Source organism: Manis javanica, chromosome 4 (genome assembly GCF_040802235.1).
Source record: "Manis javanica isolate MJ-LG chromosome 4, MJ_LKY, whole genome shotgun sequence".
Taxonomy (NCBI): Eukaryota; Metazoa; Chordata; class Mammalia; order Pholidota; family Manidae; genus Manis; species Manis javanica.
This window is the reverse complement of record NC_133159.1, coordinates 21,740,104-21,757,235: the sequence shown is the minus strand read 5'-3', so window position 1 is coordinate 21,757,235 and position 17,132 is coordinate 21,740,104. Positions and strand designations below refer to the sequence as shown.

The window sequence follows — 17,132 nt, the reverse complement described above, 5'->3', positions numbered from 1 at the left end:
ACCCCACCCACTGTGGCCTCCTCGGGGAGGCGGGTATCTTTGCGGTCGGGCCAGGAGGTGGCCTCGCCCCCGGCGTGGCCTCTGTGGCTCCCAAAGGTGTCTGGTCTCCGGGGGCTGGGAGAGGGGCTCCCGGGGGCATTAGATGCCATCCCCAGCCTCCTTCGCCGAGTCCCCGGGCAGGAGCCTGGGTTCGAGGCCTCGCTGTGCCGCGTGGCTCGGAGCCCCGGCTCCGCAATGCGTTGCGAGGTGAGCCGGCCCAGGCCCGCCACTTCCTCCAGTCCCCTCCCCCCGGTCCCCTCCCCGCCCCGCGCGCACAGCCGGGTCTCATTAGCGCCCCCCTCCCTCGCGCCCGCGCGCCGGGGGGTCTCTGCGGCCCGGGGCGGGGAGGGTTCTAATCAATCCCAGGCCGGAAATTCCTCCCGAGGGGCCCGGCCGGGCAGCGGGAGGTGGGGGGCCGGCTCGGAACCTCGCGGTCCGCCGCGCCGCCCCTCCTCCTGCGAGCCCGCCCCAGCATCATGGAAACTGGGCCGCCAGCCGACCCCCTTGCTCCGCTCCACATTCTTGCCTCTGGGGTGGGCGGGGCACGAGCGCTGGGCGGCCCCCTTCAGGCCTGTCCGCTGGGAGCGCCGCGGCCCCCAGCACCCTCCTCCTGATCTGGGACAAGCACCGCCTCCCCACTCCAGATTGGACAGAGCTTCTTCGGGGAGATTCGGGGGCTGGGCCGCGACTCTCGGTCTGATTCACTCAGCTCTGGGGGCCTGGCTCATTCCTATCACCCGCCCATCACTGTTCACTGAGCGCTTGTGGGGTTACCCGGGGTTGTGCCCTCTGTTGTGCGCCACGCCCTCAACGCTGGATCTTCGCCTCTCAGCATCCTGCGAGGCAGCCACCATTATGCCCATTCTACAGGTGAAGGCAGTGAGGTTGAGAGGGGCAAGGCTGGGGGAGTCGGGCGGAGCAGGAACTCGGACCGCCGCCTCCGGGAAGCTTCCCGGACCATGCTGGGCTCTCAGTGGGCTCTCAGTCACCGACGCAAGCCCACTCCAGGCGCCTGGTATGAGGGCTCCGAGAGGCGGGGGAGGGCGTGCAGAGTTCGAATCCTCAGTCTGCACATTCCGGGCTAGGGGGTCTACTCGGGTGCGAAGAAGGCGCCCTCCCAGGTCTTTGAGAACGACTCAGGCCGAGGACTCGGGCGCCCGGATCCTGAGTCACCAGATGTGCACACAGCACCTACCTGCGACCCTCAGCCCTGAGCTGCTGCCTCTAACAGAGGTGGGGTCTGGCGGGGTACAGGTCAGACTGTCCCCGGGGCTCCCGGGGGGCGGGGCCGGGCGGCACTGGGCGGGGCCCGGGGCGGGGCGGGGCCAAGATTCCGTGGAGACACGGGCTGTGCAGCTGGCCGCGCCGCGCGGACTCCGACCCCGGCGCGGCGGCGCCAGGTGAGCAAAACTAGGGTCCCAGGGTTTGCTAGCACTTCCCCCCAACCTTTCTTTGGCCCCTCCCTCCGGAATGGTCTCAGGGAGCCGTAGTCGGGTCCGCCCTTTCCCTGGGCGGGAGTGTGGACGCGACCGGAGGCGGGACCTCGGAGTGCTGGGATCCGGCCCCGAGCAACTTCCCGTGACCTGGGACCTTCGGTCTGTGTCTCCAAGTTTCCCCCGTAGGGTCGTCAGCGTCGATTAGCCCTCCAGAGTCTCGGGGTCCTGAGCATGTCCCACCTCTTTGCACTCCTCTGCCTCCCTCCCCGCCAAGAGACGCGAGGGGTTCAGGGGTGACCTTTCCGGAGTTTGGGCTTGGGGCGCCAGCTTTGGCCTGGGACGGGTGATCAGTTCCCCAGTTTTGGGCTGGGGAAAGGGAGGAAGACTCTAGGAGATAAGGGGGAACGGGTCTTGCCTCCTCCAGGACGCTCCCTTTGCTGTGCAGAGAAGTGCCCAAGGCTAGGCTAGGGTCCCGAGGCCCGGCGTCGGGTCCTGTGGAGCCCCTGTGTCTCTGGGCCGCAGTTTCCATCCGTGAAAAGCAGGCGGGGACGCAGTAGATGCTGCGGCTCCATGCTAGGCCCGGGGCCTTCGGCACTCCTGTGGGAGGCAGGGATGCGGTGTCCGGCTTTGGGCTTCGGGGGTGCGGATGGGGAGTGAGAAGGGTAGCAAGGCCTCCTTCCTGGGGCCTCGGCTACGGGTTCCAGCGCTGGAGCTGTTTAGAAGTCACACCGGGGAAGTGAAGACGCACCACTTGACAGCGAGGTGCTAGCCTTCCCCTCCTGCGGCCCGGGGTGCCTGGGCGGGGTTCCCGTTTCTCCCACACCCTTCCTCCTGTGGGTGCTACAGCACACGCAGCCCGGCCCTCTGCTCTGGCTGGATCCAGTCCTCAGGCCGGGATGGACCAGCAGCCGGGAGGGGATCCTGGGGCGGCCGGGGGTGCGAGGGCGGTGCTGCTCCGGCCGGGACGCGGGCCACTGGGGCCTCAGGCGGAGGAGGCCGGAAAGCAGGCTAGGCGGCGGGAAAGAGGGATGATTCATTCCGAGGAGCCCGAATTGGAAACGCAGCAACCTGGGAACAGCCTAGCCAAAGCCGACGGGGGAGCCAGGACGGAACCTCTCCCGGCAAAGCCCAGCGGCCGGCACGCAGACCCCTGCGTCCTGCCCCGGCCAGAGCCTGGCCGCTGGGGGGAGGCGGAGGCCTCTTATACGTGGAGATTAAAGAAATCCTGGGCCAAGTCTGCCGCTGGTCTCGGTCAGAACGGTCTTCCCGGAGTCTAGCTCAAGTCTCTCCTGCTGCAGCTTCCGGGCTGACTGAGGAGGTCTGGGAGGAGGGGGCGCTCAGGAAGAGGCTGCAGTCAGGGACACCCCCTCCTTCCTACGCTGCGGTATGTAACGGAGTAGGGGGCAGGTGGGGCCCGCGGGCGACCCCATTGGACCTGGACGCTCCGAGCGCCCCCTTCCTCCTTTATTATGGTGCAGCCACGTGCGGGGGTGAGGTAGAGTTCGGGCGGAACTTACCCTGAAGACGCCGCCGCGGGGACCCCCGCACCTCCAGAGACCCGGGACTCGCGGGCTGCCGAAAGGGGCTCCTGCGGCCGGAGCCCCGCAGCCAAGGATGCGCCAGGGAGCAACCTGCGCCCCCCTCCCTCCTCTCCGCCTGCGGACCGGGCCAACTCGGGCTCTTGCCGCGCTTCCCTGGCTCGGAACTCCGCTGCGGAAAACCCGAGCGGGGGCGGCTCCCCGCCTCGCAGCCCGGGAAAATCCGGGGGTGGCCGCCAGGGATCTCCAAGCGTCCTGGGCGAGACAGCCCGATTTTCCCTCCCGGATTTGGGCCCTCAACCCTGCACTCCGACCCTACGCCCGTCGGTTCAGCCTCTACGTCCTATCTTCTTTCCGCAGAGCGCCCAGACGACGGCGAGATGACGGCTGGGAGCCCCGGAGACTGCGGGGAGGTGCGGAGGAGCCCCGAGGGCCGCGTCTCTCGCCTGGGCCGCCGCCTCGGCCGGCGCCGGCGCCCGCGCTCTCCACCTGAGCCTCTGCGGGTGCGGGCGCGGCTGCGACTGCGCTCACCGTCGGGGGCTTTCGCCGCGCTGGGGGCGCTCGTGGTACTGGTGGGCATGGGCATCGCAGTGGCCGGCTACTGGCCGCACCGTGCCGGGGCTTCAGGGCCTCGAGCTGCCAATGCCAGCGCGCCCCCCGTGAGCGAGCTGCGACGCGAGGGTCGTAGCGCTGGCCGGGCCCATGGTCCGCACGAGCGGCTAAGGCTCCTTGGGCCGGTGGTCATGGGCGTGGGCCTGTTCGTGTTCATCTGCGCCAACACGCTGCTCTACGAGAACCGCGACTTGGAGACACGCCGGCTTCGCCAGGGCGTGCTGCGGGCTCAGGCGCTCCGACCCCCCGACGGCCACGGCTGGGACTGCGCTCTTCTCCCCAGCCCGGGTCCCAGGACTCCCCGAGCCATAGGCTGCGCAGAGCCAGAAAGTTGGGACCTGTCCCCCTGTCGGGGAACTTCACCCGTCCCGTCAGTGCGGAGTCTGCGTTCAGAGCCTGCTAACCCTCGCTTGGGGTTACCTGCCCTGCTCAACAGTTACCCGCTGAAGGGCCCCGGACTGCCCCCACCCTGGGGTCCTCGGACCCAAACTGGCCATGTGATTATCACCGTGCAGCCCTCTGGTTCCTGCATCGAACATTCCAAGTCTCTGGACCTGGGCCTTGGGGAGCTCCTGCTCGGGGCCCCAGTAACTCGGGACTGTGCTCACCGAAGCTGGCCACGGCTGGACCGCCTCAGTCTGGGGGGTTATGCCAAGCTGGGGGGAGGAGGAGGGGACTTGGGGGCCCAGGTTTGAGCAGGGACAGCCTGCTGTGAGGCTACAGCATGGACTGTTGTAACAGGACCAGAAGTCCCAGTGTCCACTAGATGTTTCTAGTCACATACCAGACTGGGGATGGATGCTCTGGTCCCAGCAGCTGCTATGGCATCCTGGTTTGCATGTCGGTGGAGAAATGCCAACTGCACGAGGATTCAGTAAGCTGGAGAGAACGTGTTTTAATGTGGAGTCTGGAGACCAGCATGACGTGGCCTCAGGAATTCCTTCAGCCTCCAAATGTGGCCTTAGCCCTGACAGGTACTGACTGGGGCTGGGGGTTCAGGCCAGGGTGATTGAGAGATACACCTGATGTCTTGGCAAAACCCAAACTGGTGGGCAAGGACCCCTAAGACTTGGAAAGTGGGCTGGGATGTTACTGGCTAGGACAGGCTCTCTCCAAGGTGTCACTGGTGATGGGGTTTGAGCCTCCAGTGGACAATGGGATAGAGCTGAGACCTTCCACTGCCATCTGGGAAGGGGACTGAGCCTTTAACTTCTACCACCTCAACCCCTTTCTGCCCTCAGCCATGCAGGGTACCTCCCATTAGGGCTACACTACTGCCAATGCCTCCACACCGAGGGTCTGGCCCCTCTCCCCAATGGGTCTGAGAAGCCCCCTTCTCTCCTCTGTTGTGGCCTGTGCTGCAAAAGCTCCCTCCAGTTGACAAAGAGCATTTGCCAGTTTTCAAAGATCTTTTATAAGATGTTAAAGCTGCAATTTTGGCCAATGTGGGTAGCTTAGGTTAAAAAATGGTTTGAATGTGGTTCTCCCCCACCCATGTTTAATCTTTCTCCTGGTAAGGGAAGAGAGCTTTAAAAGTCAATCAATCCTCACAGTCTGGTTTTTTTTTTTTAAGTTTATTGAAAAATGCAATACAAGAAGCAAGACCAAACACATATCTAAGTACTACAACCACTTCTCTTACTACAAAAGGCCAAAACAGCAGACTGAATTATTGCCTATTTAATCTTAAGGATTTTGCCAATTTGATTCTGCTGCCATAGTTCCTATTTTGTTAAGAAATGTAAACAACTACTTGATATGATCCATGATTTTTTAAAAATTTACAAAGCTCCTTCATTTTTGTCACCAAAATAATACGTTTGAGAGAGATTTGTAAAAACAACCAGTCTGGGGCTGAGACCCTGGGAAGGTATCTCCCATAGCCACTCCTTGGTGTTGGTCAGGCCACAGCTCTGGCTTCATTTCCCAAGGTGGACTGCTGTCCCCTCACTTAGCTGCCCTACAGAACACACAGTGGGGGCCCAGAGGGGGCCTGGGGGCTAGGTTCTGTGGGCCCTCAATTTATACATTCAGATCCTGCTTTGTGGGTGGGTTGGGTGGCAGAGACCTCACGTGGCTTAGAGGAAGTCTTTATTTCTCAAGTGAAATAAAAATAAAATTGCAGCAAGAGTAATGGTGTCTCTGAGTCACTTTAGGAAAACTGTTGCCAAGTCTCTGACCCTGGAAATGAAACTTTCTTCTCCTTCTTCGCCATTTCCACCTGGAGAGAGTCTGTTTTCTTCACACGCACACGCAACTGCAGGAAAAAAGCCAACCAATTGCCAACCCCTAAGATTGTTACCGGAGAGGGAAGAAAGGAGAAGAGGCTTGGGAAGACACCCCATTTGCTAGCTTGTCCAAATCATGGCTTGTCAGCGCTGGAAGGGCATTAGATCTGGTCCAGTTTATAGACAAGGAAGCAGAGAGGAGTGCAGTAGGTTGTGAGAGCTGAGAGGACACTCTGATCCATGATCCTGTCCTATGAAAGCTGCTGCACTGCCATGGCTGGCCCAGACTATTCCGTGTGCCAGGTTTCCAGCACTGTTGAGGCCTTGCTGTGCCGCGTGGCTTGGAGCCCCAGCTGCCTCTGCCTTACCCCAGCGCCTTCATTCCACAGGTCCCAGCTTTGGGAGCTGCAGCAGCTCCTGCAGAAGTGCAGGTGTCCATTGCACAGCGAGCTCACGGTACAAGCTTGTTTGATGTGAGCCTCCCTTGTAAGCTGACCACTGCTCCCGGCAACACAGCCCAGGCTTAGGCACCACCCAGAAAGCCCATCGGCTCAGCCCCTGGGCCCATGTTCCTGAGACAGGACAATCTCCTTTCCTCTAAGCCTGTCACACATCTCACCAGAGCTCTTCCTGTCCCTCCCTGGAGAAGGTTGCCTGCTGGTTAGTGACAATCTCACATAAGCACTAAATGAAAAATGCACACACCTGAAATCAGTTCAAACCAACTGAGTTGGTCTAAACAAAATCAGCCAGTAGAAACTGGCCACATACCACTTGCTTGCACTGTGGGGAGCAGAGGCTTTAGACTTCTCTCTGTTGCTCACTGCCCTTGAGCCCCCAGCACTGCTGACTGACCCACTAACTATCTCATGAAGTTCACTTCTGTCCTAGAATTAGGATTTTAAGAACTTTTAAGAACACAGGTGCCCCAAAATCTTTACCTGTCATGGTGGAACTGGGGACATCAGTCCTCATTTTTAAAACCAAACCAAAAAACGAAAAAAAAAAAAATACCCGAACTCACTACAAAAATCAAGCCTACAAAACCTGACAGACCTCAGATGGTGAGTGGGAGTGAGCGGAGCTGGTGCTGCACCCCTTGTTGTATATGGGGTTTTGTGGGAAGGATGGCCTCTTAAAAGCCAATTTCTTTATTCCAGAGGGTGCCGGCAGGCAGGAGCCAGTTGGGAGAAGCAAGGCCAAACAATATCCCTTCTGAGTCATATTCTCTATCCTCCCAGGATTAAAGAAAAAGGCCCAGGGATGGTCACCCGGAAATACTACTTAGCAGGATCTGACTGAGCTAAACCCCACGATTCCCCTATGTGAAGTGTGCAGTACCAGAACTAGAAAACCTTTTTAAAAACCTCACTGGCTCTCCTTGCCCAAATCACCACTAAAAATGTGCCACTAGAGCTTATGGCCAAAAGTGCCTATTTTTCCATGAGTTTTGGTCTCCTGAGATGGGAGGTGGGGGAGTGCTTAGCAGAGCCACTGCTTCCAGTGAGGTACAAGGGGAGGGAGGGCAGAAAAGCGAAGGCCACGGATACGGTCAAACATTCACAGTATCAGATATATCTGAAGCAACTTCTTATATCTTTGATCTAAAGAAGCTCCACAAAGAAAGAAGAAGGGGGAGGAAGGAAAAACAATACTACATTCTTAGCACAGGTCTCTGCCTCATCAAAACCACCCTCAACAAAGGGACAGGGACATTTTCCTGGGGTCTGTGTATCGGGGACAGCCACCCTGCCCCACATGGTAAAGTCACATCATTGGCTGAGAAAGGGCTGGTTTATGAAGTTTTGCTGTCACCCAAAGGGTATAAAAGTAGGGGAGTAGCAGGGGAGCCCCATTAAGCTGGCTTTGGCCCCAGCACAGCTACCAGAGTCTTTGCAGGATTTCCAAAAGAATTCCAGGGACCCTGTCAGTATCTGGGTTGGAAATAATGGGGATAGGCTAGGCTGAATGGTTACAAACCACCCCATAAAAAAAAAAGCTCTTTAAAAACAGTCCATAGAGTGAAAAGTTGAATAATTTCTGGTACCACAACATAGAAAAAGGTATTCAAAAGGTCCAGTGATACCTAGAAGACTCTCTTGGTAGAAACTCCAAATAGAAAACGAAATTAATTTTCTGGTGGTTCAGAGTATCTTGGAAATCTGCAGTTCAACTACTGCAGGTTAGCTTCTTCATCATTTCGCTGGTTTTCTCTTGAGTAGGAGATGGGCAGGGAGTTGTGGGTAGGCTAGTTCCTAGAGGAAAAAAAAGAAGTAAAATTTTTTAACTGTGCAAAGGAGACAGCTACCTGGTTCCACTGCCAAGTTCCTGTAGCCATGGTACGAGCAAGGCCTGGTTTTACAGGGCCCAGCCCTATCTGGTGACTTAGCCTTCTTCCAGTCATTTGTAAACTACCCTTGGGAACACATTATTCTGGACCCCTGGCTTCCAAAGAGCAGCTGCCCTGCTTCCAGCTCTTCAGTCTGGTCTCAGAGCTCCAGCCATTTCTCCCCTATGCCCTGGATCCCCATTTCCAGACAGCTTGAGCCTGCTTTTTTGGTTTTGTTCTCCTCTGGCCCTTCCAGGTTTAGACTCAGAGATACCCATGACAGCAGAGAGCAGAGCAGCAGAGAGGGGGAGGCCAGGTGAAGCAGCGGGAGGATGCAGGGAGACCCAGGAGGTGGGTGGGGGTTCACATCAGTGCTTGGGGGTTCTCCTCCAACCTGGCACTGCTGGCACTGGTAGGGCAGGAGGACGCAAGGAGACCTGGCTGCTTTAGCTGTGGCCAAGTACTGAACAGCCTCCTGTATCTCCCTCGTCAGCCTCTCCTTTGCCTTCACTTTATCAAATCCCTGGACAGACAGCTCCAGGGGACGGTTCCCAGAGTGAGGCTGGGACAGTGAGCACCCCTGAGCCCAGCAACAAGAGTCCCAACCTGAGCTCATTCCTCAGCGATTTCAGTCTCCTGATGGACAACCACCTTGGTCACTGACATGTCTGGGTGCTGTTCCTTTGCTTCCTTGATGGCCTGGACGAGGACCTGAGAAAGACACAAACAGGGCTCATCAGGCAGAAGGCAGCCTGGCTGGTGAAGGCAGGCAGGGGTCAGAGGACATCATTTCTCTGGCAAATTCAATCCTGTTGGCAGTACCAGGGCAGTAGTTATGCTAAGCCAAGTTGATAATGACCTTACCTACCTTATCCAGCATAGGGAGGCTCCTAGACTGAAAACAGAGAGACAGGGAAGGTTAGAGCTGTCTTCAAGGAAGGAGAGAGGGACCTCAGGGGTGACAGCTCCATCTGCCTGAGTGGGTCTGGGAGGAGTCACTCAAGAAGAGGCTAAGGATGAAGCAAACTCTGTGTTCAACATAGGGTACCTGGGAAGTTCAGAACAGGAGAGGAAAATAAAGAAACATGCTACAAAAAGGAAGAGATGTCTTTGGCTAGAGTGGAAAGGCCTCGTACATGCCATGCACTGGCCTAAGCATGTTACTATTATGTATCTCATCTTCACAACAATTCAGCAATTTACAGTGGTGTCATTATTTCCATTTCACAGACAGTGGTTCAGTGCCCAAATAAAGTGCTTAATGTTTTACAGACAGTAAGTAATGCAACAGGGATTTTAACTTAAGTCTGACAGATTTCCCTCTTTACCACATTGTCTTTTAGTTCTGAGGGAGGGAGGCCCTGTTACAGCATCTGGAAGAGTTCTGATTGCTTTGGAAAAGCTAAAGGAAGCAGAGAGGATGCCAAACAGCAATCCTCTCCGGGGGCTGCAAGTCTGAGCCTCAAGCTAAGAGCACCTGAAGGAGGAAAGGTCCAGTCCAGCCCTTGGAGGGTGGTGACCTGAGATTCTCAGGGGACAGCTCCCCTCACCCCCATCCAGAAGGACTCTAGCTGGAGCTGACCAGCTGACTGTTGACCCTGGCTCTTAAGAACTATCTCTAGGAAAGAAGGAAGAACAGAATTCCTCTTTGGTCTCTCCACTCTATGAAAGCCGTTCTTGCACCTGCCACCTCTGTAGGCCCCTGCTCATCCTCCCTCATCCTTTTTGCCCCATCTGCTCACGCATCAGGGCCCTGCCCAAGCCCTCTTTGGTTACTGTGGCCTACACCTCTCTCTCCATGAAGGCCTGCACCACACTACTCCTGAACAGTCCTTCTTAAACCGGCACCCCATCCACCCAGAGCGCATCATGTCTCATTGCTTCCATGCATCCCTTGTACCTGGGAGAACTGGGGAACACTGGAGCATCTCTCTGAGCTATCAAGTGTGTCCGTATGTCACAATAATCCTGAAAGAAACCTATGATTATCTTTATTTTACAGACAATAAAACTACAGCTCAGAGAAGTAAAATAATTTGCTCAAGGGCACACAACCAGCAAGCTGTAGAGTCAAGATGCAACTCAGGGCTGTCTCACTCCAAACCCAAAACACTTCCCATCCCACTGCTCATGCTGTCTAGCCCAGAATAGCAGGGGCTCAAATCACATCAGACTGTGTAGGTGGGTCCACTGAGCTGGAGCAAACAGGCTGCAAGGTTTCTACTTGGGCTCTGCAGCCTCGCTGCCAGGACCCTGACCCCAGTGTTCTCAGCTATAAGCTTCAACCCTGCTACCAAAGGTGCTGCCAACAATGTAGCTCAGTTCTTCTTTCTTTTCTTTTCTTTTTTTAAGGCACTCAGCATATCAGCTGTCAATGATTCCAGAAGCATTTGCATGCAGTCTTTTCCACCCCCTCTTCTCTGCAGCTTTACTGTTCTAACCTCACCCAACAGAGAATTGGGAACATTAATCCTGACCTTATTATTTGCTAATTGCTTACAGCACACAATTAGCACCTAATTAACATAAAAACGTAGAATTTTAGCACTCAGAAAGGCCCAGAAATTATCTAGATCAACCTACTCTCTTTAAAGAGGGAAAAAAAAATCAGAGGTACAGTGAGCTGCCCAAGGTCACACAGCAAGTTAGTGATAAATCTCAGACAGCAATCAAGTGAAGTCTCTCTGTTTCTGTCCATTTCACTGGGCAACCCCTGCTGTTCCTCAGCTATTACAGACCTCTGAGAGGGAGAGAGTATAACTTCCTCTTATCACCCACTGTTCCTAGCACAGGTTTAGATACATGACAGCCCCTGAAGAGCAACAGCTCCATCTACTAGGAGTCCACCACGAACTACACACTGCCATGTCCCCTATCTTACTGGATTTTCATAATCTTGAGAGGAAAATGCCATAATACCCATCTGATAGATGAGGAAAACAGAGACCTGGTGGTTAAGAACTAGAATATGGTAAGGCCTGGGATCTGCACACAAGCCTTTTTGAGTCTAAATTCCTTGTTCTTTCTACTACACTTCCTTGCTTCCCAACCAGCAGCCCTCACTCCCACTGGCCCCATTCCATGGCCTACAGTAGCAGAAGGGGTTCTCTAGACATGAAGCCAGTAGAGATGTCTTTTGCAGGCCAACTCCTGCATCCATCAATCTTCCTGCCCAGGTTCCCTCTGTGTCCAAGATCTCCTCAGCATTCCCACCTGATCATGGTCAATATCAGCATCGCCTGTGATCACAATTCTCTTTTCAATCCGGGTCTCTGAAATGCCACCTTTTACAGTCTGAAACCAAACAGAGGCAGTCATGTGAGAGGGGAAAGAAAACAGAAGAGATTGTTCGGAAAGCTCCACTCCAAATTTTAGTCTGCTGCTACACAGAATAGCTTTCTTATCCACCTGTCCAAAATCCTGGCTGGACCTGCTAAAATGAGCACACCTCTGTTACCTTGCATTGCTAAAATCTTTAATGCGCTAAACAAAAAGTCATAATTCTCTATTTACTTTTCCCTTTTTCTTCCTCCTAAACACCACAGAAATTCAGTGAGTAAACAAAGCAGGTGTTCTTTTTGCTCTTTTCCTGTATATCTTGATTTTCAATAGGACAAAATCAGAGGATTATGATAAAAAATATCATGCAACTTGAAATTAGGCACTTTATTTTAAAGCAATATTATTGATGTCAAAAGGTCCTCAATCCCCTCAGAGTGGGTAGTTTTCCTTATTTGACAGATGAGGAAAACCCAGGTGTAGACACTTTAAATAACTGGCTTCCAGTAGTCTGTGTGTTGATGACAGAGCTTGGTCAGGAATCTAAATTTCTTATTTACAAGAAAATGCATTTCCCTTTCATGCTACAGCAAATATGGATTATTTCTGATTATCTGGGAGTAGTTCCAATATTAGATACCTTTTCCCTCTTGCTCCCATAAATAATATTCTGAACCATATTTCAGCCCAAACTATAGTTCCCTTGGCTTTCACCCTAGACATGACATAAAAATTCTTTGTCAGACCCCAAATTCTGGTTTTGGGCTTGGAAAATTTGGTTGCATATTAATACCAACAATACCTGCCCTTAAACTGACTTTTTCAACTTACCCCCACTGCCAGATAGGGGATTCACTGACAGAGAGACAGACAGATGTGTCAAGAGAACAACCACATGTGACTTTATGAGACCCCCAAGTAGGTGGAGTTGGTCTCAGGGTCTCCCTAGGTTGGCTGCTGGGGAAAGCAGCAGGGCCTCTCCCCTGGGGACACTTGGAGAAATCGGACTCAGGGCTGGAGCAGAAAACCCTTGCTTATGGACTGGGGCCTTCTTGCAGAGAGGCAGTAAGAGTGACACAGCCCTGGGTTCCAGAAGGAAGCCCTCACTGGTCTGTTACCTTGGTGATCTGAGTTGTGGTGGTGCTGCTGGTAGTCTCGGATGTGATAGTCTGAGCTGTCAGCAGGACTCCGGGGTCCAAGTCCCCATTGCTGTCATCAGTCTGCAGAAAGAAACACAACTCATCATGATGCCCGGCACGAAGCCTTGTGGGCAAACGTTGCAGGATGTGGCTTTGCTCATCAGCTGAACATTCTGAAGCAAAACCTGCTTCCATTACCGTAATCTCTTAATTAATAAGTAAAATAATACCCTGGCAATAGGGCTTCTTCTGAAAAAGTTGGATGAGTCCAGTTGCCACAGGTTTCACAAGAGGGTCAGTAACTACACATATGTGCACAACATTTTATAGTTCATAAATAGCTTTCAAAACATAATCTTTTCTGACGCTCACATAAGCTCTACAAAATAAATAGGGCAGAGACATATTAGCACTGCCATGTAAACAAGCTCAGGCTCAGAGGTGAACGATTTGCTCAAGGACTCCAAACTTAAGCGGCAGTTGTCCTCTCGACAAATCTGGAGTTCATTACACACCACACACACCAGGAAAGGTGTAAGTTCTTGAGTGTTAAGGTATGGATTCTAAATCATAGGGCAGAACTTTCTAGGAAGGACCAGGAAAAGTCCTTGCTGGGGCAGAAGGAGCCAGGGGATCTCTGGCTATCTTCTTTGAAAATCGCAATGGAGCAAAGGAGGTAGGAAATAGGTTTAAGGCACGGTAGGAGGAAATATACACAATAATATCTCAATGACATTTCTGACAACAAAACTATGATTGAAATGGATCCTCCTTATTAAGAGGAGTTTGGCAATATTTAAAACACTGGGCTACACAACTAATATGAGGACAAAGGCTGGGCTACTTCTCATTTCTCCAGGGCTTACCATATTATGACCAAAACAAACAGCACGATCAAGGTGAGAAATGACATTAGCAAGAAGGAAGAGATGGTTGGCAGGGGCCAAACTCAGCCTGAGGAACAGTTACCAGCAACTACTAAAGGCTGCTAGTAGGCTCAGCTGCTGATAACCCCAAGACCAAGACAGAAACAAAGGAGCCGAGAAGACTAGAGGCTGCCGAAAACACCTGGTACTGGTATTGTACACTGTCTCAGAAAGGGATCTAGAGAATTGCAATTATTTTCATAAGAACCCTGCAGCAAGTCATGTTAGTTCACTCTCTTTTTCTGCCTGCTTATGTAAGTCAATTGTATTAAAAGCAGAGGTCTCCAATCTTTTTAGGAGTGGAACCACAGTTTACTGAGGCAAAACTTTGGGAGTTTGGAGGTGGGCAAGAGGAGGAGAAGAGAATTAGAGAGGAAAAGAGTTCTTGGCTGAGTTCCCTTCTAGGTAGCAATCTGGATAAAACAAAGACAGGGAACATGATTGTGACATCTGAATCTTATACACATGCCACCATCATACAAGGTATGTATTATCAGCTAGTGTACTACACTTTCTTCAGCTTATTATGTGCCAGGTAATAATAATAGTAATCATCATCATAACTTTTTCCTCATATTATTTATACCATACTGAATGTGCTTTTTCATTTACTAATTGGCCACATAAATTATTCCCATCAGAAGATTGTGTTATTAGCTGCAAAGAATTACCTTAAGTGGATGTACCATCATTTATTTAACCTGTTCCTTATTGCTGGACAGTTAAGCTGCTTCCATGGTAGTCACAATTTAAAGGGGTCCTTCCCATATGTAACTATTCTTTCTTACATCCTCTGGCTGACTGTGCACAGTCTTAAAGTAATTTCCTATTCCTTCATTTTTTAATCCCCTCCACTGCCAAGTCCTGTTTGTTCATTTCTGTCTCTTGACACAGCTACTTCTTCTCATTTCCTTAGGCTACTTCAGTTCTTTTGAGCATCTCTCCAGACCTGTTCTAGTCATATCCCTGCCTGCAGGCAGCCCCCTACTTTAACCCACTCAGCACACAGCTTTAGGAATCATTTTCCAAAGTCAGTGCTTTAATTATGCCACTTTATTACCACTGCTAAAAAACTTTAAGCAACCGCTTATTATGTACCAAACTCAAATTCCACACTCTAGACCACAAGAGAGAAAAGGGAAGTGTACCAACATTAACGGAATGTCTATAAATGCGCCAAGCACTTTACAGACATCATTTCCCATAATCCTTCCCCAAATCCTGCAATTGGTAGCAAGTATTATTATCCACATTTTGCAGACAAGGGAACAGAGGCTTAGAGAGATTAGTGATTTGTTTAAAGTTATTCAACTAGTACATGATGGGGGCTAGGATATAAATTCTATTTTTCTAATTGCAAACTGCATGCTTTTAATTGGCAAGTGACACTGTTTCCTAAAGGGGGCTATCACCATCCAGTTCATGGTGTTATGAGGATTAACTGAAAGGATTTTGGTGAAATCACCTAGCCAGAGCTTCCCATGACTGCCTCCTTCCCATCATGCAGGCTTCAGCCAAAACGTCACCTCTGAGAAGATTTTCCTCAATATCTTAGGACCCAAAGTAGCAACCTTTCATGTAACCCCACAAGATCTAACTCTTCATCTTAATTTCTTTATAGCATTTATATGTCTGAAATTTAAACATTTGATTATGTGTTTTATTGCCCATCTCTCCTGCTAGTTGCAGAAGGTAGGGCCTAATCTACCTTGTACACTGCTTTAGCCTAATATATAAATGTTCACAAATATTTGCTGCAGGGATGAATTAACAGCTCAGTTTACAGAGGGAAAAGTCTTTCTTACTTCTGGTTTCTATGAATAAAAAAAAGGAAAAAAACAGTTCAACATAAAGCAACTCTACCTCATTCAAATTACCAACAATAAAGGAGAAATCTTATTAAAAGTAGGCATAAACAAAAATTTTAAACACTTAAATTCTTATGTGACCTAAAATCTAATTTAATTGCAATAAATTATTAGAGTTGTTACTTACTGATGCTTTCAGGCATGGTGCTCAAGCTGAGTCCATATAGTGTTGTATCTTTTTTTTTTTTTTTACAGTGTTGTATCTTATATAATCTTAATAATAAAATCATGAGATAGTAACACCATGGGTGGGCAGGGGAGGGGAGAGGGTTCAGAGATGTTCAATTGCTTGTTTAAGTTAGTAAATGGAGGAGCCAGGACCTGAACTCAGGTTTGTTGGACCCAAAGCCCATGTTCTTAACCAGGACACAGACTGCCTTCCCTAACTGAACTGGGCTGATATAAGCAACAAGATCCAAGACAATTTTGTTTTTAGTAAAGTAGTTTGGGATCCTTAGATCAGTAAAACCTTCTAAGAAGTCCTGCCTCAGAAAAGCCTAACATTATTTGTGGCAAATTAGAAACTTTGTGAAGAAAGAAGTTATTTACTGTGCTTACTGTGGTCTTCGGTTCAGAAACATCAAACTGTATCCTACCTGGGCAGCCTCGTAAGTGATGGTCTTGGTCTCGGTGTGGACAATAGGGACGTCTTTGGTTGGGATTTCACTTTTTACAGCATTGGCAGTATCTGAGATGGTGACAGTCTGAGTCTTCACGAGGGGAGGCTGTAAGGCAGTTAAGAAACAGTTACCGGGGTCTCCTGAGGGCTGTGGAGAACTAATCTTCTGACACCGATCTGACCAAAGTGATGATTCTGATCAAGCAGAGGACTAGCTCAATCTCAGCCCAAGACTTGGGCACTATTCCACTATTTGACACCCTGGGGTAAGGTGTCAAATCATAGATGGAAAGCTATAAGATCAGACAGTTATGACTAGTGATATAAAACATGTCAGGCTGACCTTCAGAATTTGCATATTAAACTATCTGCCAAATAGTAGACACTTCTCTTTGTCCTGTGACTGTCCCATTATAATTAAGAAATCAGCCACATTCCCTCCACACTGAAACGGCAGTGGCATGTAATGCATTCCCCTGATTTCATTAACTTCTTTCAAATCAATGTCAGACATTCCCTTTGGAGTTATTGAGAAGAAAGAGTTTTGGGAAACTGCAAAGGAAACAATCAGTTCTACCATCACCTGGTGATTAATTTCAGAATTTCAGAAGAATGAACGTTAGTGGAATATCAAAGGCTTCCTATTCATCAGCTCATCTTCCCCAAGACTATAAATCACCCTAAAACTACCATTTGATTGTGATAAAGTTACGTGGCCATCCACCTTAGCATAGGAAATTAGTGCCTCCGATCATGGAAGCCCCTGTGGGTGGGGTCTGTGGGAGTGGTGGGCAGTACTGTGTGGCTGCAATACATAAATAATTTTTTGGAGCCTGAAATCTTATTTAAAAAGTTGGTTACCCCTTTTAATTAAGAATATTTGAATTTTTTAAATATTCAGTGTGGTTTCAGAACACTGAAGGCTCCCTCATCATAGAAGTCTCAGAAATTCACCTCTTTACATAGCCCACGCTTGAGCAGGGACAAGAGCAACACACTTACACCAGCTTCATGAAGGTAAACAGCTGGAGTTTACCCCCAAGAGTTTTGTTAAGTCATCAGGGGAGAAAGCATTTCTAGCTATGGAGTTAAATCCTCTGAATAAATTCTTTTAGTAAA

The 17,132-nt window shown here is 50.9% G+C and overlaps 2 protein-coding genes across 34 annotated transcripts in view; one reads left to right on the top strand and one right to left on the bottom strand.

Moving 5' to 3' along the window:
• Positions 1–768: 768 nt before the first annotated feature.
• On the top strand, positions 769–5,755 carry TMEM200B (transmembrane protein 200B). 6 transcript variants are annotated; one of them, XM_017669745.3, is made up of 2 exons: positions 769–909; positions 3,374–5,755. In XM_017669745.3, exon 2 carries the CDS (start codon positions 3,394–3,396, stop codon positions 4,318–4,320), a length of 927 nt encoding a protein of 308 aa, XP_017525234.1. In that variant the 5' UTR covers positions 769–909; positions 3,374–3,393; the 3' UTR covers positions 4,321–5,755. The 6 variants fall into 6 exon arrangements, with proteins under 6 accessions (XP_017525234.1, XP_017525238.1, XP_017525236.1 ...); XM_017669749.3 differs by lacking the exon at positions 769–909 and adding an exon at positions 921–1,054; XM_017669747.3 differs by lacking the exon at positions 769–909 and adding an exon at positions 1,333–1,439.
• Positions 5,744–17,132, bottom strand: part of EPB41 (erythrocyte membrane protein band 4.1) — a 197,894-nt gene continuing 186,505 nt past the window's right edge. For 27 of the 28 annotated variants that reach the window (XM_073233492.1, XM_073233493.1, XM_073233505.1 and 24 more), the window contains 5 exons: positions 15,991–16,119; positions 12,580–12,681; positions 11,396–11,476; positions 8,789–8,893; positions 5,744–8,108 (listed from right to left, as the gene is read on the bottom strand). In XM_073233492.1, coding sequence (XP_073089593.1) covers positions 8,795–8,893; positions 11,396–11,476; positions 12,580–12,681; positions 15,991–16,119 — 411 coding nt within the window. In that variant the 3' untranslated portion in view covers positions 5,744–8,108; positions 8,789–8,794. Of the gene's footprint in view, positions 8,109–8,788; positions 8,894–11,395; positions 11,477–12,579; positions 12,682–15,990; positions 16,120–17,132 lie in introns of those variants that run through there. The other variant, XR_012130088.1, reaches the window with a different exon arrangement.